Source organism: Vidua macroura, chromosome 2 (assembly GCF_024509145.1).
Source record: "Vidua macroura isolate BioBank_ID:100142 chromosome 2, ASM2450914v1, whole genome shotgun sequence".
In the NCBI taxonomy this organism is placed as follows: domain Eukaryota; kingdom Metazoa; phylum Chordata; class Aves; order Passeriformes; family Viduidae; genus Vidua; species Vidua macroura.
In genome coordinates, this window is record NC_071572.1 from 2,136,022 (window position 1) to 2,160,725 (window position 24,704).

The 24,704-nt window shown below is 45.6% G+C and overlaps 1 protein-coding gene across 1 annotated transcript; it reads left to right on the forward strand.

The window, feature by feature from the left end:
• The first annotated feature begins 3,508 nt into the window (after positions 1-3,508).
• On the forward strand, positions 3,509-24,560 carry MORC3 (MORC family CW-type zinc finger 3). Its single transcript, XM_053971030.1, has 17 exons — positions 3,509-3,592; positions 8,681-8,753; positions 10,249-10,381; positions 11,981-12,195; positions 12,765-12,912; positions 13,186-13,333; positions 13,419-13,550; positions 13,817-13,936; positions 14,339-14,436; positions 16,472-16,576; positions 16,676-16,798; positions 16,910-16,984; positions 17,549-17,591; positions 18,545-18,729; positions 19,215-20,046; positions 20,170-20,333; positions 22,935-24,560. Exons 1-17 carry the CDS (start codon positions 3,554-3,556, stop codon positions 23,086-23,088), a joined length of 2,787 nt encoding a protein of 928 aa, XP_053827005.1. The 5' UTR covers positions 3,509-3,553; the 3' UTR covers positions 23,089-24,560.
• The last annotated feature ends 144 nt before the right edge of the window (positions 24,561-24,704 follow it).

The following is a 24,704-nucleotide window of genomic DNA, read 5'->3' on the forward strand; positions in this document are numbered from 1 at the left end:
CTTTTTCTCTTTTACTGACAATATAAAGAAATAAAACCTAAAATTTTAGTCAGTTTACTACTACTAAAATAGCCTTGTTTTAGTTTCCCTAGGGAGAGAAGTCCCTCTTGTTAATGTTATGGAGACTTCTCTACAAGAAAACAATTTTCTTGTGGTTCTCTTTATGAACAGCAGCCACCCGGGGAAATTTGTAATTGTGAAATCCTTCTCGTTTTTTACAAGCTTTTCTTATAGTTGTGTTTATGGGCTATGGTAACTTATGGGGTACTGTGTTAAAGATGAGTTGTTTAAAGGTAAAGGTTCTCATTATCGCTCTCTGAAATCATCTTCTTGGGGGTACAGGATCTTTATCACTCTTCTTTCTTTCTCTGTTTGAAGTTCTCATAGGATCACAGTTACTTTAACATCTGTTTTTACTGTAAATGCAGGTGAACCTGGTGGGAAGAAATGCTGATGTCCAACTCCAGTTCAGAAGCTGAATGATTTCTTTATTATAACTATATTATAATACATTAATATACTATTTAAAGGAGATACTAAAACTACAAACCTACTTTTCTCACTACCTTAATTCACTCACAACTGGTGCCCCTCTCTGAGAGCGCAGCCACAGGTGGGTTGGATTGGCCACCAGGCTCCAACAATCCTCACCAGAATCCAACCAAGCAATCACCCCAGGGAAACAATTCTCCAAACACATTCCACATGGGAAAAACAAGGAGCAGAAATAGAAATTGTTTTCTCTTTCTTTCTCTCTGTGCTCCTTTATGAAAAAATCCTGAGAGAGAGAAGAATGTGCTGCCACACGTTTCCTTTAGTATGGAGGCTGCACTGTGGGAAAGCTGCTGCTCCCATTTCACCCCTCCCTGTATCCAGGGCTCCCCTGGAACATCGTGTGAGGGATGGATGTGGATGTGAAAACACCGAGAGCTGCGGAGCCATCCGAGGATTGCTGTGAGGAAGAGCAGGATGTGGCTGGGGAAGGGGCCGTGAGGAGGTGGGACAGCAATTTCTGGGACAAATGTCCTTGTTCTGGCACAGGGATGAGGTGTCAGACAAAATTCCCAGATGTTCCTCCAGGGTCATCCTGCTCTGCTCCAGGAGACAAGCTTGGCTGCTGGGGTCAAAGAAGAGAATCCCGGAATCATCAAGGCTGGAAAAGCTTTAGGCTCTGTCAAGATCCAGTTATTAAAGTTATTAAAAATGCCTCTGCCTGAATTAACAAGCCCACATGCCATGGCAGTAGTGTGGGTTTTATCTGATAGCAAGTACGAGTCAGAAAATAAAGAGATAGAAAAGTGGTGGGGTATGGGGCACAGAAAGAGAGTGACAGAATAAAGAAAATATCACCACTCCATGGATCCCAGTGATGTTTATTGATCCCCTCCAGTGCTCTTGGTGGTGATGATCCCACAAAAGCACAGCATCCCATGGGTTAATGCAGCTCAGGCCAGGTGGGAATGTCCAGGGCTGTGTCTTGCAGCAGACTGGATCTGTTGCATCCCGTGCAGTCCTGAGGTGCAAAACTTCAGGAATGACTCTGGGGAACATTTTGGGATGGATTCTGACACCCCCTGAGGTGTCCCTCATGTGAATGCCCCGTGGATGTGCCCTGTGGGGCTGGGGCTTTGTGTAAGGGAGGATGGCTGTTCCTCTGAGCCTCTGAGGTGACACCCAAAACCTCCTTCCCTCCTCGTTTCAGGGGGAGGCCACTGTGGGCCGAGCTCTCCACACCCCAAACCCAGCCAGGCAAGGATCTCTGCTGGGTTTGGCTCTTGTTCTCCCTCTCCCTCAGTCCTGTTTGTTTTTCCCTAGCCTGGGATGATTGAACAATAGTGTATCTAGGGGTTCAACTTAGAGTCCGAAGTCCCAGTCAGGTGGAGGCTTTTGTGGTTGCAGCTTCTTTACACAGTTTTTGTTATAATGGGCAAAACTCTTTCATAACAATGTCCAAGGCATGAATCATTTCAGTCCCTGAAGGCTCCTCACACCCAGCCATGACCCCAGCACCATCATCATATTCACCATTAAACCCCGGCCTCAAGTGCAACATCCACAAGTTTTTTTAACATTTTCAGGGATGGGGATTCCACCACAACCCTGGGAATCCTGTTCCAGTGTTTGGCCATCCTTTCCAGGAAGAAATGTTTCCAAATATCCTCCCTGAGCCTGCCCTGGCCCAGCCCGAGGCCGTTCCCTCTCCTCCTGTCCCTGTTCCCTGGGAGCAGAGCCCGACCCCCCCGGCTGTCCCCTCCTGGCAGGAGCTGTGCAGAGCCACACGGTCCCCCCTGAGCCTCCTTTGCTCCAGGCTCAGCCCCTTCCCAGCTCCCTCAGGAATTCTCCAGCCCCTTCCCAGCTCCCTTCCCTGCCCTGGACACGCTCCAGCCCCTCCAGGTCTCTCCTGCAGGACCAGAACTGGGCACAGCCCTCGAGGGGCCTCTCAGAGCCAGCCCAGAGGGACAATCCCTGCCCTGCTCCTGCTGGACACACAATTCCTCACCCAGCCCTGCTGCCAGTGGCCTCTTGCCCCCCTGGGCACCCCTGGGCTCGTGTCCAGCCCCTGGCACCAGCACCCCCAGGGCCTTTCCCACTGGGGCACTTTTCCACAGCGTTCCTGCTCTCCAGGCACTCAGAGTGCTCCTGTGTCTGCCTCCCAGCGCAGTTTCTATTTCTGCGTTTCTGCTGATTCCAGGCGTCCAGGGCAGGGAATGGAGCTGGGAAGATGTCACCAGATGACACAAGCAAAAACGACGCACCACAGCCTTGGTCACAATGAAGAGACTAATTTATTTTTTCTGACTCTAATCTTTTATAGTTCTCAAAAGATGCCAGTGGATTGGAGGGTGAATGTGCCACCTCTCCAACGACACTGGACAAACTACCTGTACATCAAATTTCTCTGCCTATATGAAAGAATGCAAAACAATAGGTTATTTACAGAAAGTTGTGTGAGAAAGTTCTCTACAAGAATGTAAACTCAGAAGGCTTTAGAAAACTCTTGATAACCAGGGCGACAGGAAGGGGCTGGAGAATTCCTGAGGGAGCTGGGAAGGGGCTGAGCCTGGAGCAAAGGAGGCTCAGGGGGGACCTTGTGGCTCTGCACAGCTCCTGCCAGGAGGGGACAGCCGGGGGGGTCGGGCTCTGCTCCCAGGGAACAGGGACAGGAGGAGAGGGAACGGCCTCAGGCTGGGCCAGGGGAGGTTTAGGTTGGATACTGGGCATTTTTTTTTCCTGGAAAGGGTGCACAGGCCTTGCCAGGGGCTGCCCAGGGAGGGTTGGAGTGCCCATCCCTGGAGTGCTCTGGGCTGGGGACAAGGCGTGGATCGCGCACAGGAGCACAGGGTGATGGCCAAGCCCCTTCCCAAGCTCAGCCATCCCCTCACTCCGCCCCGCCGCCGTCCCCTCACGGCGCCCTCACGCCCAGCCCCGCCCACCGCGCGAGGGGGGCGTGGCATCCCCGCAAGCCCCGCCCCCTCCCGCGCGCGCGCCCGGCGCCGGAAGCGCGAAAGGCCGCGGGGAGGCGGAAGCGCGCGCGCGGGGCCGCGGCCTGAAGATGGCGGCGAAAACACAGGGCGGGATCCGCCTGAGCGCGGTGAGTGCCGGGGGGCGGCGGGGCCGCGGCCGGCCGGGGCAAGGCAGCCGGGCGGCCGGCTCGGGACCGGCTCCTCCCGGCCTGCTGCCATGGCCGGGGACACCTTCCGCCGTCCCAGGCTGCTCGGAGCCCCGTCCAGGCTGGCCTTGGGCACTTCCAGGGTCACTCCCTCAGCGAGGGCGGGGAGCGCCGCCGCGTCCCTGCGGGGGGACGTGGGGCCGGGGGCTTTCCCCGCCCTTATCCCGGCTCTGATCCGGGAAAATTCGCTTCTCTGGGTCCGGCCGGGCTGTGCCGAGGGGAAGGTGAGGGCTGAGGGTGGGCTCGGTGTCGGGGGCGGGATTTCCCCGCCTCTGCTGAGCGCCGTGACCTCTAATTGCCGACTTGGAACTTCAAATCTTAACTACTTTTATTGCAAGCGGCCTAATTGCATTTTAACCCTAATTGCCTCTGAGAGGGATGAGTGTTCACGCAGTTAAATGCTGCTGTGTTGTGTTTTCGGTCGCGGTGTTGTTGCTGAGCTGTTGTGGCAATTGGTCGTTTATTTGTGCCCGTGGAAATGAAGTTAAAGCTGCTTTTTCAGGTGGAACGGGAGGGTTTTTTTCCAAGTCAATGCCTCGAAATCTCACCTGTTCTCATCACCTTGCTTTAAAAGAGTGAAAAGAAGCGGGAGTGCTCTGATGAGTAACTTAGGAAATATTTGAGTGAAAAAGGTGTGTTTGAATATGCTCAGCACTGCTGGAATTACAGAATCATTTAGGATGGGAAAGACCTCCCAGATCATTGAGTCCAACTCTGGCTGAAATTTTATCACCTAATATCGATTTATGTTACCCTAATATCCATTTCTGTTACCTTAATATGAATTTATATTACCCTAATAAATGTAGCTAAAATAAATTATTCCTGAGATGAGCCCTAAACATCATCTCCCCGAAGTTCCAAAATTGCATTTTGATTTTGATTTCAGGCCTTTAAATCTTGGGAGTGTTTGAAATCCACAGTTTGTGTGATATTTTATTGCAGCAGGATTATCCTGCTTCTTTAGATAAAGATTTGGATTTATTATTACTTTTTTTGGACATATTATTGGTCATCTTGAGAGGAAAAATATCAAAAATCAGCTTTTGCATGTGGCAGTTCAGAGTTTAAAATCATTCTCAGGCTGAAATCGCTTTGCCAGGCTGAACTCTCAGAGGTACAAATGACACAAGATGAACTTGGTAACTTTCTGAATTATTTTTAGGCTGCTCTTTGGTTTTGTCTGTTGCAGGCACAACTGAGAATTTGCATTCAGTGGCTTTCCAGTGAAAGCTGTGGGGTTTGTAGGGTTGTTTTTTGGGTTTTTTTGGGTTTGTTTTCCTCAGGTGAAGCAGCTGATGCAGTTTTGACCAGGTTTTGTAAAAGGCTTTGTAATGCAGAGAATGGTGAGGAGAGCTGATAATCACAGCTCTTTGGGAATATAAAGTATTTCCCGTGGATTCAGAGGGCCTGGGAGCTCATTCCCACCCTGGAATTTATCTCCTGCTGGTGCTCTGGCAATATTTTTGTCCAGCTGAACAAGGAAGCAGCTCGGGGAAGTGATCCAGGTTAATATTTTAAGAGTGGTTTTCAATTTGGATCGGTCCCTTGATGTGGTTCATTGAACAGTGGTGACCTGGCATTGTGTAAGCTGGCAGGAGAAATTTCAGGAAGTTCCAGGAGGATTTTTTTCCATGGAAAGGCTGCTCAGGGAGCTCCATCCCTGCAGGTGTCACCCGGAGGTGGCACTCAGAGCTCTGGGCTGGGGACAAGGTGACAGCACAGCTGTCACAGCTGGAACTCCATGGGCTGGGAGGGCTTTTCCAGCCTAAACAATTCCATGAAAATGGCAGAGTTGTTCCCAAGAATAAATAAATGCAGGCTAAACCAAGAGGTATTTTTCACTCAAATGAATGAATTGGTGTAGTGATGATGGGTCATAATAAAAAATTATTATGTGCAAGCAATAAGTTCCTAAGATGAGGCAAACTGTGCAGGGGTTTGGGATTTGTGCACACCTTAGGATCTGCAAGGGGTGGGAAACTGAAATTCCCAAAGCTGCCTGTCGTTTTTGAGAGATAAACTGCTTTATTCTTCGATATTTGCTGGTTATAACTGCAGGAGGTGCTCTTCTCAGGACAGTTTCAGATATGCAGGTTTGAGTTGCATTTGGCTGCACAGAAAAAAAGAAATTACTAAACAAAACCCACTTAGTAACGAAATATGTTTGTCTGAGCGAGCAAAGCAGCTGGATTGGCAAAGTGAGTGTTCAGCTCTTACTGAATCTCAATTAATTATGAGCTAATTAAAGTGGTGCGTTGATGAATGAAGTGTAAGGACAAACGGACTGAAATATTTCCTGGTGAGTTCATCAGGAATTAGGGAGTGGTTGCTGAGAGCTGGATTGCTCTGGAGGAAACTACAAAACTGATGCCCTTAAACCACTGTTCTCCTGGTCTTTAATGTGGTTTTGTGCCCTTGTTTCAATGAGGAAGGCCAGGCTGGATGAGGCTTGGAGCATCCTGCTCTGCTGGGAAGTGTCCCTGCCTGGGGCAGGGCTTGGGTCTGGGTGGACTTTATGGTCCCTTCCAGCCCAGCCCAGTCTGGAATTCCGTGGTCAGGTGGTGCTGTGTGCTCTGAGGTAACTTCCCCATGAATTCCCTGTGGCTCACTTGCTCAGCTTTTGCTGAGGGATGGGAGATATGAGAGCCAAGACCCCATTTGTTCCAGTTCCCATCTGCCAGCCCTTCCTACACCTGTCACAATTCCCAGTCCTGTGAACCACTTGCAGCCTTTCTCAAAGCCTCCCCAGGCAGAGATGGGAGAATGGCAGCAGGATTCCTGTGGTGTTGTTTTCAGAATTCCCAGTGGTTCACAGCAGTGGAGCTGTTGTGTTACACAGGCAAGGTTTGATTTCTGTGCACACAGAACGGTTTGGTTCACAGGCAAAAAAGGACATTTATTGGTGATGGTGCCACTGTGGGTGACACTGAGATGTCCTTCTCAGCATTGTCTGATGGTCAGGGGAGGTGCTGCTTCCTTTTCAGAAGGAATTTCTTCCTGGAAAAAAGGTGGTTAGGCCTTGGAAAGAGCTGCCCAGGGAGCTTTGCAGTGCCCATCCCTGCAGGTGTCCCCTGGAGGTGGCACTCAGAGCTCTGGGCTGGGGACAAGGTGGGCACGGGGCACAGCTGGCACTCCATGGGCTGGGAGGGCTTTTCCAGCCTCAGGGATTCCATGGAATTCCCAAGTGTGAGTTGATGCCTCTGTCAAAACCACAGTCAGGACTTCTTGCCAAGTCCCTCTTGCTGAGATTCCAGGGAATACATCAGGGAATCCAGCACTTCCAGCCCCCTGTGGTGCTGGAGTTTGTTCAGTGTTTCAGCAGGGAGCTGAGCAGATGCCAAATCCCTGAATGTGCATCCCTCTGGTGGGTTGGGATTTTTAAATGTGGTTTTGTTTTGCCAGGGAGGGATTTCAGGTGGGAAAAATACCAGCAGTTGTTTTGGATTTTGATCCCGAAGCTTAGAAAACCAAGGAGCAGATGCTGGAGAATCAGATGAGGAGAATCACCCAGGGCTCTGAGGATCCCCTGAGTTCCTGCACAGCAGAGGGAGAAATCCAAAGATCCTTTTGCCCACGTGCCATGGCACATGTGAGCTTTCCATTAATAGCCCAGAGGAATTTTTCTTTTGGATTCAGAATGACTTGGAAGTGTTTGTTGGGAGCACCTTGGCTTAGCCTGACTCCATGCACCAGATTCTGTAAACCTGGAGCTCTGCAGCACAGATGGCAACGAGGAAGGTGCTGTCTGCTCCCTCTGGTGCTCCATGGAGAAAAGCAGGGATTAGGTTGCAGTTGGAATTGTGTCATGTGCTGCTGTGACCTGGGAATCGAGGTGACGGCTCTTGGCACGTTCTGCTGCTCTGAAGCAGGGCTGCTGCTTCTCCTTGTGCCTTTCTCCTGCTCTGGTGCCTGGTTTGTGGCTCTAGGATTTGCTTTTAGCATCATTCCTTTTCACCTTGGAGTTTTGAAGTGGCTGCTTGCTTTTATTTGCACTTTTATTTACATTTCATACCTCGATAAAAGTGCTTGTCCACGAGTAACTCTGTAAAAATTATGCAGTATTGATACGTACACAGTATTTTAAAACATCTCTGAGATTTTCTCTGTATAATAATGTGGATTATGTTGTGGTTTTTGTGTGACTCAGTGGTACAAGGGCTGTTTTCAGTGTTTTGTGTTCATAGGTGCTGCTTTTTCTGCCATCACCACGACTCTGGCAGGGGGGCTTGAGCAAATCTGTGCAGGGGGTTTGTGTTCAAGGCTTTGTGGGAGTGTAACCATGGATTTCCTCAGGGACAATGCAAACACAGGTAGCAGCTGCAGCAGTTCAAATTTCTCCAAACATTGCATGGACAGGTCCTTCACTTACGTGGATTTTTAGTTCTGGTTTTCCAAGTCTTGAAGTGAATGTATGTGAGCCTAGGCTGGGGCTGCTTGGCAGTTCTTTTGGCACTGACATCTCCAAGTCACATCCCATAAAGAGGTGCTTTATTTGCATATTTTAATCTAATTCTGGCAGTGCCTGTGCCTTTGTGTACATGAAATGTGTGAGATCCAGCTGTTAAAAGCACAAAGCACCCTCTGAGAGGGGATTTTGGTCACTGTGGGCACAGACAGTGACTCACAGAGGGTATTGGTTGCTGCTTACTTTTCACATGAAATTTGAATCCTCCTGGTTTAAAATGTGAGTTTTTAACATCTGAGAGCTTCTGTTACTGGGTTTGGACCATGGCTTTGATGTTTTCTGTAACCTGTGGCATCATTGATAGCAATAGTTCCTTATATTTTTATAAAGATAAAGACTGTTAGGATGAACATGCTGAGACTGTGCTGGATTTCCTCTTCAAGAACTGTATTTATGTTCCCTGCCAATACCCAGAAACCACCTCAATTACAGCCTTTTGGTGGTGTTGTCCAAACCAGCCTCATGAAATCTTCCTTTATTTGACAGCCTGGTTTCTGCCTTGGAGAGCACAAACTAATGCCCCTGCTTGTGCTTTATTCCAGCTGTCCCCAAAGTTCTTGCACACCAACTCCACCAGTCACACCTGGCCCTTCAGTGCAATTGCAGAACTCATAGGTAGGTGATCAACAGCTTGGAATAATTCTTGTTTCTTGTTACAAACCCTTTTTCCTTCCTTTTAGGGAAAAACCTGGCTGAACATCCTCAGTGTTTTGCTCTTTGTTCTGGTCCTGTTACCTGCATTACCTGGGGCTTATGCATCTGTTTGTTAGCTCCTGTTGGTCATCTTGCCTTTGATTTTCAGCAGAAGTTAATTGGGCATCTCCAGTGTTCCTCTTTTCCACAGTCAGGGAATGATGAACTGGTAACTCAAAATAAAGGTGTGGCTTGGGACCCCAGCCAAGCACTGACTGAGAACTTTGCTGCTGCCAAAAGGAGCAACTCCTCTGGTCACACATCTCCCTCCCTTTGCTTCTTTCCTTCCTTCCTTCCCCCCCTTTCCTTCCTTCCCTTTGCTTCTTTCCTTCCTTCCCTTTCCTTCCTTCATTCCTTCCCTTTGCTTCATTCCTTCCCTTTGCTTCCTTCCCTTCCCCTTCCCCTTCCCCTTCCCCTTCCCCTTCCCCTTCCCCTTCCCCTTCCCCTTCCCCTTCCCCTTCCCCTTCCCCTTCCCCTTCCCCTTCCCCTTCCCCTTCCCCTTCCCCTTCCCCTTCCCTCCCCTCCCCTCCCTTTGCTTCTTTCTCCCCCTTTCCTCCAGAAAATTAACCTAACAGAAGAAAACCAGGATTTTTCAGCTGGATAAGACCAAAGCTGTCCCAAAGGAGGAGAGCAGAGCCCCGTGCCTGTGGAAAGGCCTTGCTGTTGTGGGAGTACAATCTGTTCAATCATCTCAGCTCTTTTCACACTCTAAATACTTCCAAACTCTCAGTTGTACCTGTCTGTCCTCTTTTGTGATGCTCAAATACATTTTATGAAATATTTCACTGAGATGCAATTTGGAGTTATAGGAAGAAACCTGCCAAGATTTTAATCACCAACCTGTGATTCCTTTCATTGGCTTGTTTTCTGTCTCTCAGCTGAACCTGCAGAGCAGGCAGTGAGGCAGAGGTGCCATCACAGCCCACCCTTCTTCCCCCTCACAAATCCCTGGGGATGAGGAGCAAAGATGGAAGAAAATGGTGTTGGGGCAGCTGAGGCTGGGCCTGGCTGTGCTGCCAGGAGGCCTTTGTGGAGCCCTGGTTTCTCTTTCGCTCGTGTTTGATTTTCACATCCTGTAAACAGAAAGTTGAGTCTAAAGCATTTTGCAGCTCTTCTCTGTGAGGGCTGGGAGAAAGCAGACATTGCACCAGCTGCTCTGCAGGCAGGAAATGAAACCGGAATCTTGGCTTGCTTTCATTTTCTGTTCTCGTGTGAGCTGCTCACCTCCAGCCACATCTTTGGTCCCTGATCAGCTGTCATTGGTAATCTGGAGAATTCTGTGCTGGTTTGCGTGAGGTTCTCCTGGGTTGGGTGCAGCTGTTCCATCCTAACACTCTGATTGACTTTAAAATGTGTTTGCACTCAGTTGAATTTTTGTTTTCTGGTCTCCCACGCTGTTTGCCTTCCTTGCCCTCAGATAATGCCTACGATCCAGATGTGAGTGCCAAACAGATCTGGATCGACAAAACCGTCATCAACGACAACATCTGCCTGACGTTCACCGATAACGGCAACGGCATGAACTCCGAGAAGCTGCACAAAATGCTCAGGTGGGCAGCCTCTTTACACCTGTCTTGTACAAATTCCAGCTCTGCTTCTGGTATTGCTCAGTTTCTCATCTCTAATTCACTGATTTTGCTCATAAATTCAGCATTTCTGAAGGTCCAGGTGAGACTCCAGAGCGGGCAGATGCTGCTAAAGCTTCCCTGTAACTTTGTCAGGGAACTTTTACCTCATAATTTCCTTTTGTCCTTTCTTCCAGCCTTCCCTTTATGCTGTGGAAACTGTCTGTAGTGGCTGCTAGTGGAGATAAGGAGAATTCAAACATTTTATTTTTACTATCATCATTAATAATAATAATAATAATAATAATGTACATGAAATGTGTGAGATCCAAGTGCTAAAAGCACAAAGCACCCCCTGAGAGGGGATTTTGGTCACTGTGGGCACAGACACACTTACTTTAGTTTAAGTTAGTGAATGAGAGAAAAAGGGATATTCAGCACAAACCCATTGGAATATTAATAATAGAATGTATTGTAGAAAAATTAGTGGATTTTCTATTTTTTAAATAATTGTGTCTTTAAATATTCTAGGGGGTTGGAACTGATTTTTCTCTTATTTCTACAGTAGCAAAAAGCTTTCTGTGCAATTTCTCTTAGTGTAAAAAATTGCTCTGCCTGCAGATTTAAATTTGAGCAAGCTTGAATTCAAACTGTTATTTTTATGTTAGATACCATAATAAATCCTAAATTTCATATGCAGTTCCCTGTTTTACTTGAAGTGTGATAGGGAAATGGAAAACTTGTGAATCAAATAGGAAATGGACAGAGGAAAAAGACAGGGTTAGGGGCTTTTATTAGTATTTATTGTGAAATTACAGGATAACTACCAGAATCCCATAAGAATGCTTTTTCACCAAATTCCAAACTTGATATTTCTATTCCATGCTTAAAAGCTGGAAGTAGATTTTCCTGAGTTTTTGCTGTGTGGTTTTAGCAGCATTGTCCAGGTGATTTTAGGATTTCATTGCTCAGGAGTCCCTGACCTCTGAAACAAGAGGGTTGGATTAAGTCATTTGCCAAGTCTTGCACTTGCATCTCTCGAACCCTCAAGTTTTCCAGGGAATTTTTTCCCACCCTTGATGCCTTGAGAAGGCTGACCTAGAACAAAAGAATAAACAGCTAAAGCTCTTTACCTAGAGCTAAAGAATAAAGCAGGGATTTATGGAAAGGATCTCCTCCATGGATCCACCTTGGGCAGCAGCAGAGCCCAGCCAGGGCTGCAGCCAAGAGGAACCAAAATGGTCCCAAAATGCACGAGCGCTCCCGGGGGCTCTCACTGGGATCAGCTCTGCTCCATTTGCACCTTGCAGTTCATTGTCCCATTCCAGCTTTAGCCCAGGCACTCCCATCCTGCTTGTTTTTCTCTCTCCAGCCCACGCTGTTTGTGCTCCTGGGCCTGAGCTTTGGATCATTTGTCCTTGGTGCCCAGCTGGAGCAGGAATTGTTTTGTCTCCCTGCTCAGTGAGGAGAGCTCACCATCCCACAATACAAAGCTCAGACCCTCACACTAAAGCAGCACAGAATGTGAAAAGTATAAAAGCTCAAAGCTGAGGCCTCACCCTCCTCATGTTTTGCGCGTTGCAGCTTCGGTTTCAGCGAGAAGTCGGTGATGAACGGCCGCGTTCCCGTGGGGCTCTACGGGAACGGCTTCAAGTCGGGATCCATGCGCCTGGGCAAGGACGCCATCGTCTTCACCAAGAACGGGGACACCATGAGCGTGGGGCTGCTGTCCCAGACTTACCTGGAAGTCACCAAAGCAGAGCATGTCATGGTTCCCATCGTGACATTCACCAACCAACATATCCTTTCAGCATTCCCGGTGAAAAGTTGTGGATACGTCCCAAATTTGGGGGATAACGTCACCCAAAGGAAGTATTTGGCTGCTTTGATGGATGTTGATATCAAAATTTTCTCCTTGGAGAGAAGATTTCTCCTTGGAGAGGAGAAAATTTTCAAATTTATATCAAATTTATGTCAAATTTTCTATTTTATATCAGATTTTCAAATGTATGTCAAAATTTCAAATGTATATCAAAATTTCAAATGTATATCAGAATTTCAAATGTATATCAAAATTTCAAATGTCTATCAAAATTTCAAATTTGCTATAATTTATATCAAATATGAAATTATATGAAAATTTATATCAAATCTTCAAATTTATATGTGGATGCTTATATCAATATTTTCTCCTCAGAGAGGAGTCATAAGGTAGAAAATTCTGGGAGATGCTATAATTGGTTAAAACTTTTAACATTGTAGGAGCTCTGAGATGTGGAATGAGAAGCTGGGAAGTGAGTCCTGAAATTTCCTCATTTTCTGAAATCTTTCCTCCATTCCAAGTCCCTTTCCTTAACACAGTGCCCACGGCAGATCAGTGACCCAGCAGAATCCAAGAACAGCCTCAAGGCCATCCTGACACATTCCTTGTTCTCCTCTGAGGAGAAATTACTGGCAGAGCTGGATGCCATCATGGGGGAAAAAGGCACCAGGATCATCATTTGGAATCTTAGAAAGTAAGATAAAGCCAGTCTCTCACCTCTCATTAATTTCACCTTTTCTTTCAGTGTGTGCAAACATAGAAGGATTTGGGGGTTCTTCGTGTGTGGAATAACTGGAACAAGCTGTGTGCAGTTTAAAAAAAATGGCAAGCTGGACTCAAATGTGAATTTTAGCAAATCTCTGAAGAATTCTCCCTTTTTTCCTTCTTTCCTGGCTTCACCACAATACTTCCTCATGTATTTGCTTTTCCCCCTATAATTAATACATTTTCCCATCTTCATTCTTAGAGATAAAAACAACAGACCAGAATTTGACTTTGACAAGGATAAATATGACATCAGAATTCCAGAAGACTTGGATGAAACAGGCAAAAGAGGCTACAAAAAACAGGAGAGACTGGACCAGATTGTTCCAGAAAGTGATTACTCCCTAAGAGTACGTGTTGGTTTTTTAAAATTGGGATTATTTTTGGATGCTGGAGGGTGTAAATGTTTTAATTTTAATATAATCTGTTTTATAGGCTTACTGCAGTATTTTGTACCTGAAGCCAACCATGCAGATCATCCTGAGAGGACAGAAGGTGAAAACACAACTGGTTTCCAAAAGTTTGGCCTTCATTGAGAGGGATATTTACAGACCCAAATTTCTCAATGTATCCTTTGATATTTCCATTGCAGAAGTGAATTCTGGGACTGGATTTTGTTCAGTTATATTGATCAATTTTGGGTTATTTTTTGGGGTTTTTTTTGGTGGTGTTTTTTTAAGTTTTTTTAAGTCCTGCTGAAGGAAATATCTCAGTATAAGAAAAGAAAGCTCTAAGACCCACTCAGAGTAATTTTTTTTTTTTTTTTTTTTTTTTTTTTTTTTTTTTTGTGTTCCATGAGATTCACCCTATTTTTCCTTAATATCTGCTCAAAGGCCAAAACAGTCAGGATTACTTTTGGATTTAACTGCAGGAACAAAGATCATTATGGAATAATGATGTACCACAAAAACAGACTCATCAAAGCTTATGAAAGAGTTGGCTGTCAGTTAAAGGTAAGAAATTGAGGCTTCAAAATATTTGAACATCTTGACAAATTTCATTCAAACACTGATTTTAAAGAAGAATATGGATGGAAAGCAAGGTATTGATGTATACTTTACAAAATCACCTTTTTTACTGTGTGCAGCAGTTAAAAATTATATTAAGTTGTTTGGTTTTGAGGCTGATACAAAAATATGAAACTGATCACATCTTTCAGGACAAAAAGAGGGGTGGAGCAGAGGATTTGTTCTTTAGGGGGTTTGTATCAAGACTCTCTCCTTGGAGAGGAGTCATAAGCCAGAAAATCTTTTTTATCCAGTGTAGATACTGTTAATAATTACCTCCAGCAAACTCTTGCAATATTGGCATGAATTTTGTGTTGGTTTTCCTGATAAACTTTTAATTCCCTGCAGGCAAACAACATGGGTGTGGGTGTTGTTGGGATTATTGAATGCAACTTCCTAAAACCAACTCACAACAAACAAGATTTTGACTACACCAATGAATACAGGTATTTTTATCTGCATTTTCTAGCCCATATTACCATTTCCTGGGAAATACTTGATAAAGCTGCTTCTTTAAATAGGAAGAATAAAAGTTTCTGGTGTTCTGGCCAAACCTGGTTTAAATGCAAACAGCTCTTTTTAGACCCTTTTTTATCTGTCCCCTCTTTGTCTCTTTCCTTTTCCTTATAAATATTTTCCCACAATATCCACACCAGCCTTGTTCCCATGTTTTTCCCTGGGTATTCTTTTGTGGCTGTTCAGGAGGAGGCATTTTCCATGTGCCCAACAGTGCTTTTAATGTGGAAATTTTGGGCGTTGATTGCAAACATTGGCGATGCTGAACCATTTCCTGTGTGGCACCAGCAGTTCCCTTGGCAGAGGGGCAGGAACTGGGAATGCCCTTGGCAGGCACAGTGAGCAGGGAATTTTGGGGTTTTTGGAACACTTGACATGCAAGGGAGGTTTCCTCAATCCCTTGGGTTTGATTTGTGTGTCAGCACCCCAGGAAATCTGGGAACTTTGTGCCCAACCAGTCTGTCCAAAAAATAGAATTAAGTCAATATCCAGACAAGCAGGGGGAATCAGAGGATCAGTAAGGTCGGAAAAGACCTTCAAACCTTAGAGTGCCACATCCAGTTGTTCTTGGACATAATTTTGGGTTGGAGGTGTGAGTTAATCTTACAATTAAATTAAATAATGAGCCAAGTTCATCTGAGGAGAGGGATTTCACCCCAGCTGCTGCTTCAGCAGCAAAACAGTTTCTCCTCTCCTGGCTGCTCTGTGTTCTGTCAGCTCCTGGTGCCGTGGAGTTCCCATTCCTGCAGGGATTCCAGCAGGACTGGCTGTGCTGTCTCCACTCTGCTGTGCTGTTTATCACCCAGGAGCAGATTCCCCGTGCCAGCTGCATTCCATCCAGGAAGCAGCAACTGCATTTCACCTCTGGTTTCAGTACTGTTAAATGGAAATGTAACTCCCCAGCTTTCTCTGGTTTTACCTCCCCTGCACGTGGAATGTGGGTGGGCACAGTGACACCACACTTGAAACATCTCCTGTGGTTTTTGTGCCAGGAGTGCTCCAGCCTTTCACAAGATGTTTTTGGTTTGGGCTGGGAAGTTGTGAACCTGATGGAAAGGTGCCCTGCACTTTTTCCCTCCCCACAAAGGAGATGTGGTCCCATCCATGCCTCACTGCTCATTTGTGCCCTCCTGGTGTCCCCAGGCTCAGCAGTCCCTGCTGAGGTGACCTGGATCCCAGCTCTGGGTCACAGGAGTTCACTGCACAAACATTTGTGTTGGTTCAAGGCCCGGGGCGGTGGCAGGGCTGAGCCAGGCCAGGGAGGGCTGGGCCTGGTTACTCATCCCTGGATTCCTCACAGGTGAATTCCAGGGGCTGTCCTCCCCTCCAGCTCACCTGGGGACTTTGTTGTTGTTCCTCACCTCTCTCACCTGGGCATGCCAGCTCTGGGAGTCCCTGAGCTGCACCGTGAGCCCTGAGCAGGAAACAAAACTGAAAATTACCCTGGGTGAGACTGAGGTGCTCCTTTTATCAGAGTGCAGACTTTGTATCACATTGAAGGGATCAAATGTTTGCCAGCTCCTTGTTGTAAAGTTGGACATCAGCCTGAGAGTAGCCATGGACCTGCACTTGGGATGTACAAGGAACAGCCAGAACCAGAGTGAGGTGCTGGATTGGTTTTGTGCTTTTTTTAATTCTCTGGTTGAGGCTGAACTGGTGAAGCCCCTCCAGGATTTCCTCTGTCCATCAACAGCACTCTTGATTTCAGTCTTTGTGCTCTGACTTGTATTTCCAGGAATTTCTTGGCTGACAAACATGACTTCAGGCAATTCCTCGTTTCTACAGGTTTTGAAATAAAAACTTTTTATAAAAGGAAAAGCTTTTAGAAAAGCTTTTTTCCCACTCTTGTGCAATTAGAAATATTGAAGTGGTTCATGCACTTTTCCTGTCACTGGAGTTTATAAAGGTTCTTTCTGTGCTAGAATTGAATTATTCAAGGTGGTCTTTAAATTCCTTTCTTTGTAGACTCACGATAGCAGCACTGGGAGAAAAGCTCAACGATTACTGGAACGAGATGAAAACCAAGAAAAACGAGGAATATCCCTTAGCCCTGCCCGTCGAGGAGATCCAGTGAGTCCCAGTGTGACAGCAGAGAAATGAACACTGGGTTATCTGATAGGAGAACCCTCTCTGGTGTGCAGGTGCTGATTTATTTTGGTTTTTGCCCAGGAAACAGCCTGACCAGACGTGGGTGCAGTGTGACGCGTGCCTCAAGTGGCGGAAGCTCCCGGACGGAATCGAGCACTTGCCGGAGAAGTGGTACTGCTCCCTCAACCCTGACCCCCAGTTCCGGTAAGGACACAGCCCAGGGACACCTGCCAGCCCTTAGAGACCACCTGGCAGCAGCAGGGGTGTTCAGCTCCTTCTGTTGTGGGTTTATTTCTGTCCTCTTCCTTCCCTCAGGAATTGTAACGTGCCAGAAGAACCAGAGGATGACGATTTAATACACCCCACGTACGAGAAAACCTACAAGAAAAAGTGAGTTCTGGAGACTTTCACAGGGCTCTCAACACTAAAAATTACCAAGGAGAGCTGTGCAGCAGTTGGGGTGATAGTTCAGCTCCCAGAGGGATGATGTTCCATAGGATTTGGCAGTGTGGGAATGGTTTGGATGTCCCAGAAGCAAACTCGGGGGGCTGTTAGGAAACCTTGGCTGTGTAACTTTCAAAGGTCCACATTGAAGGATATTGAAAAGATCAATACATTTATTTAGGAATAAAAGGGTTCTGAGCTAAGATGTATGACAAAAACTGATTTGGGTAATTGTGATGCTGCTTTACATTCTAGAAGTGGGAGTTTGGGATTGTTTTAAATATTTAATAAATAATCTAGAGCAAACTTGTTGGAAGTTGAGCTAACTTCAGACAAGCTTCCAGCTTCCTGAGGAAGTTTTCATTCAATAAACAAGAATACTTGGATTATTGTATCTAGCTGAGATGAGGAGTATTGTGTTTGCTTTTAGATCTTAGATTTAGTTTTATAATGAATGAACAGTTTGAATCTAAGCTCTTAATTTTCTGTTTTTTCCTTGTTGCTGTGCAGGGACAGGGAAAAGCTGAAGAGGCGAGTGGAGTACAGCCACCAGGTAACTCCTGAAGCTGGCAGGAGCCTGCCCTGGGTACCAATGTCTGCTTCAACATCCACTTGTACTCTGGTGGCTCTGCAGGGTTTGCTCACCATGAGGAAACCCAAAATCCCCTTTCTTTGCTGCCCAGTGATGGAAAATCCACCATTTCTTTCTCCTTAGGAAGGAGTTTGAGAGGGACAAAGGTCTCTGGCCAAAAGTAAAGGAGATGGCAGCCACTGGTGGCTGGTTTTATGGAAGGACACCCAGTTCTTGAAAGGGGATTTGTTGGAGAGAGATGTGATGAGGATATGGAAGTAAAGATGCCCTTAAAAGTGGGGATCTCAGTGGGGATAGACAGAGGTGGAACAGCTACACTTGTGCAAGGAGACACTCATTCACATTAAATCCAGATGCAGATCAAAGTGTTTAGTGGGAATGTCTGAATTGTAACTCAGAATCCAATCTTCTAAGTGGGATTTCGTTTCGGTTGCATTCAAAGTCAATTTCTGACCTAAGGTCACTTTGTTTCTGGAGAAGAGACACTGCATGTGCTGTTTTAACCTATTTATTTCATTTTACTGTTTCTCTGCCATTACATTTCCCCCAGTACAAAAGTAATTTCTAAAACTGAAAAAATTGCTTGTTTTGGGCCAGCTAAATGAACCCTGAGCAGCTTTCCCAGGGATGTCTGTCCTGGAGTTTGTGTCTCATGGGCAAACTCCAGACAGAGACACAGCTTGGGAAAAGCTCTTGCCTGGGATTCTGCACAGCACTTTAAAATGAAAAACTGGGATTTGGAGTAGTCTAGTCAGCCTTTCTTATCCCAAAATGCTGAGTCTGGGTTCAAGGAGGTACTTGGATATGGAAATGTCAGGATTTTAGGTGTTGGTATATAAAGAACTGCTTAAATCCCTCCTGAAGAATCTACTAATATCTGTTTATTTCCATTCTTAACTTACATTGTCTTATAGATGAATAATGAAATATTTTTAAAAACATCTGTTTCTTCAAGTAAAGACTTCAAAACATTCTCACCTCCGAATGCAAAGGAAGCTCTGCCAAGGTTACTTATACCAAAGTCATCAGATGCTTCTGTTAGAAGATCTCTGCCTATTTTAATTAAAGTATCTTCCCCTCATTTGGATGCTGATAGCAGGTGAGTGGACCTGTACAAAGGAGTTTCCTGTTTATTTCTAAAATTAATAACTTAATGAAAATGATGGTGTTTGGGGCAGCTTCAGCTGCTGAAATTCCTGTGGGAATTCTGGGAGCATGGGAAGCTGCAGGTTAAAGGGACCTGCAGACTTTGTCAAGTACAAAAGTGAATGCAAGAAAATGGCAAAGGAGCATTTTTAGTGATTTGTCTGCTCAGGAGCAGAGTTGATGTTCTCCACACTCCACAGGCTGTTTTCCTGAAACTGTTCCTGGGAATGCTGGGTCTGTTTCAGAATAATGTGGGAGCATGTGGATGGCAGGCACTTGTTTTTACAGGAATTTACTCTGATTAAAATCCCCTGCAGGCAATTTTTTGGAATGGTAATTTTTGGACAGTGCTCAGAGAAACTCTGCACACAGTTGGAAACAAATGATTTGGCAGCATTTAAGCAAATAAACTGATTATTTTAATATTTTCCTCCTCAGTCTCAAAAGGAGGACGCAGAGCTGTGCGACACCCGTGTCCCTAAAGACACCTCGGCTCAGTGACAAAACATTCAGCAACCACGAGGAGGAGGATGATGATGAAGATGTCATCATTTTAGAGGAGAGCAGCACTCCAAAGCCTTCAGCAGATCCTGATGTTCCTGTGGTAAAAACAGAATGTATCAATTTGGATCAGGAGGAGAAGCAGAAGGAAAACTCCCCTGTGGGGGAACCTTGCAGTGCAACCACTTCAGAGGCAAAAAGTGAGCAGCTGAGCTCAGCAACACAGACAGAGCTCCCAAAGCTGGTGGTGAAAAAGGAGGAGGTGGAAGACATCCCAGTCCAGATTCCTGGGGCAGGGATGGAAAAGGAACAGCACAAGGTCAATGGAGTTCCTGAGCCATCTGTAGAGATGGAAAATGAACTGCAAAATCAGCTGCAGTTATTGAACACAGAAAAAGAAATGTACCAAAGCAAATGTGAAGCGTTAACCAAACAGGTGGAAACACTGGAACAGCAGCTTTTGGAGATGAATAATAAATATGTAAAAAAGGAAATGTGCCATCAGGCAACGCAGACGGTTCCCTCCTGTGGAGAAGGGAATGCCGACGGGAGGAGCTTGGCCGAGGTGACAGCTCTCTATGAGCAGGCCCTGGGGGAAATAGCAACACTCAAGGAGCAGTGCAGCACCCTGCAGAACCTAAAGACTGAGTGCAGCAAATGTGCTGATGGAGAGAGCAGGAGTGAGGTGGATGAGATGGCAGTGCAGCTGGATGATGTCTTCAGGCAGCTGGACAAGTGCACCACTGAGAGAGACAGATACAAAAGCCAGGTATGTCTGCTAAAACACTCCTGACACTTCAGTTATCTCTGTTTTTACTCCCTGTTTCACAGGACTTCTACTACACAGTGTTTTGAAGAGTTTTTACAGCTTTGTTTTTCTTTTGATTGGCAGATTGAAGTCCTGGAAGTGGAGAAGAATCAAATGGCCTGTCAGTGTGAGGAGCTCAAGGCAGAGCTGGCTCAGTTAAAAGCTTCAATCCCACAGGCTGTAGCACGTGCAAATGATTCTACCACCAGTAATGTAGAAGACTCTGTAAATTTTTCTGATGGAGAAAGGTATCAGTTTTGTTCTTTCTAGATGTTATTTCAAGATTTTTGCTTGTTGGTTGTATTTTAAATGTTGTGATGAAGGTTATGTCTGATAATTGTATAATAAAATGTGATGCTTGCAATTCTTTTCTACTGCCTTTTGTGACTCCTAACTAATGTTGTTTTGTTTTTTTTTTTAATCAAGTGATGTTTGTGATTTATGATTTATTTGTGTGAGCAGGATTGGCCGCAACAGAATAGCAAACCGATACTTCTGAAAATATCCAAGATGTTGTATAATTTCTAAACACAACTTGCAAACCAAGGAGAGAAAAGGGAGGCAGGAAAGAGGATGGTGATCATTATTTTCTGCAGTGTAATGAACTTCACTTTGAGAGTCTGTTTTTCTGTCTTGAATCAACTGAAGAGTCTGGATTTGAAACTTTCCTGTAAGAACTCCTTGCTGCAGGCAAATCCTGTGGAATCAGGGTTCAGGGTGTGTGTTGGAATTAAACAAGGGTTGAAACTTCCAGCTGGAGAGCTTGGAGCTCTTGGGAAGTGGGAATAGCACACACACAAAAGAACCCAGAGCAGGGGGAAGCAGAGTGAGCTGAGGTCCCTGCCAGGGGAGAATCCAAGGGGGGAGGTATCAGCTGTGATAAAAGGGGAGTCAGTTAAGGGGTCAATTCAGCAAATTGATCCCTGGGACCAGATGAGAGGCATTTCAGAGGGAGCTGAGGGCCTTGTAGTATCTCCAAAAGTTAACATTCTGGGGAAAAGGCAGTTGTTATGCCCATGTTTAGGACAGCCAGAGCTCCATCCTGGCACTGCAGCCTCAATCCCAGGGAAAACATGGAATAAATCGACCTGGAAGCCACCTGCAGCCCCATGAGAGTCAAAAGGGAGTAAGGACAACCAGCATGGGCTGACTGAGGGCAAACTGGGGATCAGCAGCAAGGCCCAGAATGGAAAAGGCTTTTGCACCTCAAGTCCTCGGCCCAGTTCTGTGCCACTTTAAAGGGACATTGAGGGGCTGGAGCGTGGCCAGGGAAGGGAACAGAGCTGGGAAGGGGCTGGAAAACCCATCCTGGGAGAAGCAGCTCAGGGAGCTGGGAAAGGGGCTCAGCCTGGAGAAGAGGAGGCTCAGGGGGGACCTTGTGGCTCTGCACAACTCCTGCCAGGAGGGCACAGCCGGGGGGGTCGGGATCTGCTGCCGTGTCCCAAGGGAAAGGAGGAGAGGAAATGGCCTCAAATGGCACCAGGGGAGGCTCAGGTTGGAGACTGGGAAAGAAAATTTCCCTGGCAGAGTGGTCAGGCCTTGGGATGAGCTGCCCAGGGAGGTTTGGAGTCACTGTCTGTGGGAGTGTTCAGGAGGAGTCTGGATGTGGCCTCTGGGGATGTCATTTTGGGCTGGATAATCCCAAATTTCTCTTGCAGCCCTGGGGATTCTGGGATTCATGGCCTGGGTGACAGAGCCAAGTGAACTCAATCAATTCCTGATGCCATCAAATTGGAGGGAACTCAGGAGGGCAGAGCTGCTGCTGAGGGACTTTGACAGATTGGACAAATGGGCTGGAAAAAATCCCCTGAAAGTTCCACAGGCGCACCAGTGAATTGAAGCAGGGGCAGAAGCTGGAGGCAGCTCCTGGGAAAGCAGCTGGAGAAGTTCCCCGTGGTGCTGGGGGTGGCAGAGCAGTGTGAGCCAGCAGTGCACTCTGCTGGTGGCACCAACCAGCTCCTGCTGGGCGGGGCTGGGCAAGTGACTCCTCCCTTTGGGCACTGGGAGCCCAACCAGGGAGCGCTGCATCAACCTCTGGACACCCTGGCAGAGTGCAGAATAACCTGGATAATTTCCAGAGACCCCTTTCAGTCTTAAAAAAAGGCATACAAAAATGATCTGTCAGCATTTAATTTTATTTTCCCTTATAGCTCTGACGTGTGTTTATTAAAAGAATTAGCAAATAAATGCAGGACTTGGAAGTAACTTCCCCCACAAGTTGATGGAGATATGGCAGCACTGGGAGAACTGGATAAAGGATCTGAGAGTAGAAGGAAATGGGCCACAGAAGGGATGGCTCATGGCAAAACAGTTTGATCAGGAAGAGGACACAGCAAGGACCTCCAGGAAAGAAACCAAAAAAAAGGGAGGCACAGCCTTTTCCCTGGGCTATACCTCTTACTTTTTATTTATGTTTTAAAGCCTTTGGACAAACTCCTCTTTCTTGCCTTCTCCTCTCTTTTTCTCTCCTTTTGTTCCTGTGGGTTGTGGTAGTTTGGGTTTCTAAATGGATAAAAATACCAGGCCTTAATATTGCTTTGAGAAATACAGGTGCTGTGGCAGAAAGGATTGTACCAGTGCTTACTCTGAAATATTTGTGACAGGAATTCAGTTTAGTATTGGTTTGAAACTGAGGGAATATCCCCCTTCCAGCTGAAAACTGAAGAGAAGCTTGAAAAAACCTAGATTTAGAAATAATCTTGATGCAGCTTTACCTGCATCTATTTTTTTTTTGTTGGTTTATGGGGGTCACGGAGCAAATCCAGTCTGGACTATGAGTCCAGCTTTGTTAGGTGAGCTCTGAACACAGAATTCCATCTCCATCTAATCGTGTGCTGTTCTCTCCCCAGCCTGAAGCTCCGCTCTCTCCGGGTGAACGTGGGACAGCTCCTGGCCACCATCATGCCCGACCTGGACCTGCAGCAAGTGAATTACGACATCGATGTGGTGGATGAAATCTTAGGGCAAGTGGTAGAACAAATGCATGAAATCAGCAGTACTTAAAATCTCCATGTTTTAGCAGAGTTTTATTGCTCTTCCGTTATAACCTGTAGGTTATAATGGTAAACAGGGCTGCTTCACTTTATATATTTGACATAGGTGGATCTCTCAGTGTAAATATTCCACATTTAGCTGTTCACTTCCTCCTCAAGGAACCTGTCAATACTGACCCCACCCTGATGTACTTAATTAAGGATTTTGCTTTGGAAATGTATTTGTAATTAAATTTGCAGATATTTTTACTATTAGGAATCTTAATACTTTTCTACAGACACCTTTTGGTTGACTTTGGATCTTATATAAGAATTAATACCTGTGAGTATTTCCTCTTCTAAAATAGTGGAATATCTTAGAAATGCAAAAAAAAAAAAAAAAGGAGAAAAAAGAACTTCCTTGATTTCCTTCTCAGAGTTGTTGTATCCCACAGTGTTGTTCCATTGCTCCCAGCAGTGTTCTGTGTTGCATTCATGGGATAGAAATGTAAGTAGTAGGGGAGAATTTGGGCCATATTTGGGGAATATTTATGTGGTACTACCACAAGAAGGGTTCTTTAAGGGTTTTATCCTGAAAACTGGGGGTGGACCAGTTGGATGGAAGCACTTGGAAAAGGAGGGATGTTTCTTTATCTGCGGTGTAAACAACAGGGTGAAAATGTTCAGCTTCAACAGCTTTAGACAGTTTTTATTATAGGCAAGGAAAGGGAATTCCTCTTTTTCACATCTCCCCTTTTAGAGTTGTGTGCTGTAAATCTTCGTTTTTCCATGATCATGGGAAAACCTGGAAGCAATGGTACCAAGAGAAATTCCCAGGCAGCTGCAGGGGTTTCTTTCCAAGTCATTGGGAATGACAAAATGGGTGGCAAAGACAGCAAATCCATCTTTTCCTCTGTGGTGGGATTGGTCACCCAAAGAGTGATCCAGAAAAATTATTCTTGCTTTGAAATTTAAAAAAAAAGTTTTTGTTTTTGTTTTTGGTTTTTGTTTTGTTTTGTTTTGTTTTTTTTTTAATAAAGCCAATATTGTTGGCTTTTGCACTGCTACTGTCCTGAGTTAATCCCCTGCTGTCCCTTTTAGTTGTAGTTCAGTGGAATTCTTTCCATGGACAGTATTTCAATGGAAGATCTCTCTCTATGCCAATAACGGGAATGCACTACTGTTGTACTTTATAAAAGAGAAATTGAATGTTTGATTTGGGAAGAGGTGGCTGTAATATAACTACATATGACTTTTGCAAAGTTTATATTTCCCATTTCTTGGTGTGTAGCTTTTCCATTTCTTAATCATTATTTATTACGTTTCATCAGACTGTAGCTGAATTTCTTGTAGACAACTGGCAAAATAGAACACATGTCTATATTAAAAATGGCAAATTTACAATGTACATTTACACTTTGGACAACGGTGGACTTATGGAAATGGTTTCTATTTACTTGTTAAAATGTATTTTTTGTAAAAAATAAAAAGATATAAATTGGAGTTTGCAGGATCCCAACTTGTGTTTGTTTCTAAATAAAGCCTGTGCAGAGTGGCTGAAGTGTTGGGTGTTAGAAGAAAGCCTGGCTCAGTCTGGTGTTGGACTGGGCACACCAGTATGGAAATGGGATGGGGATGTCCTGGATA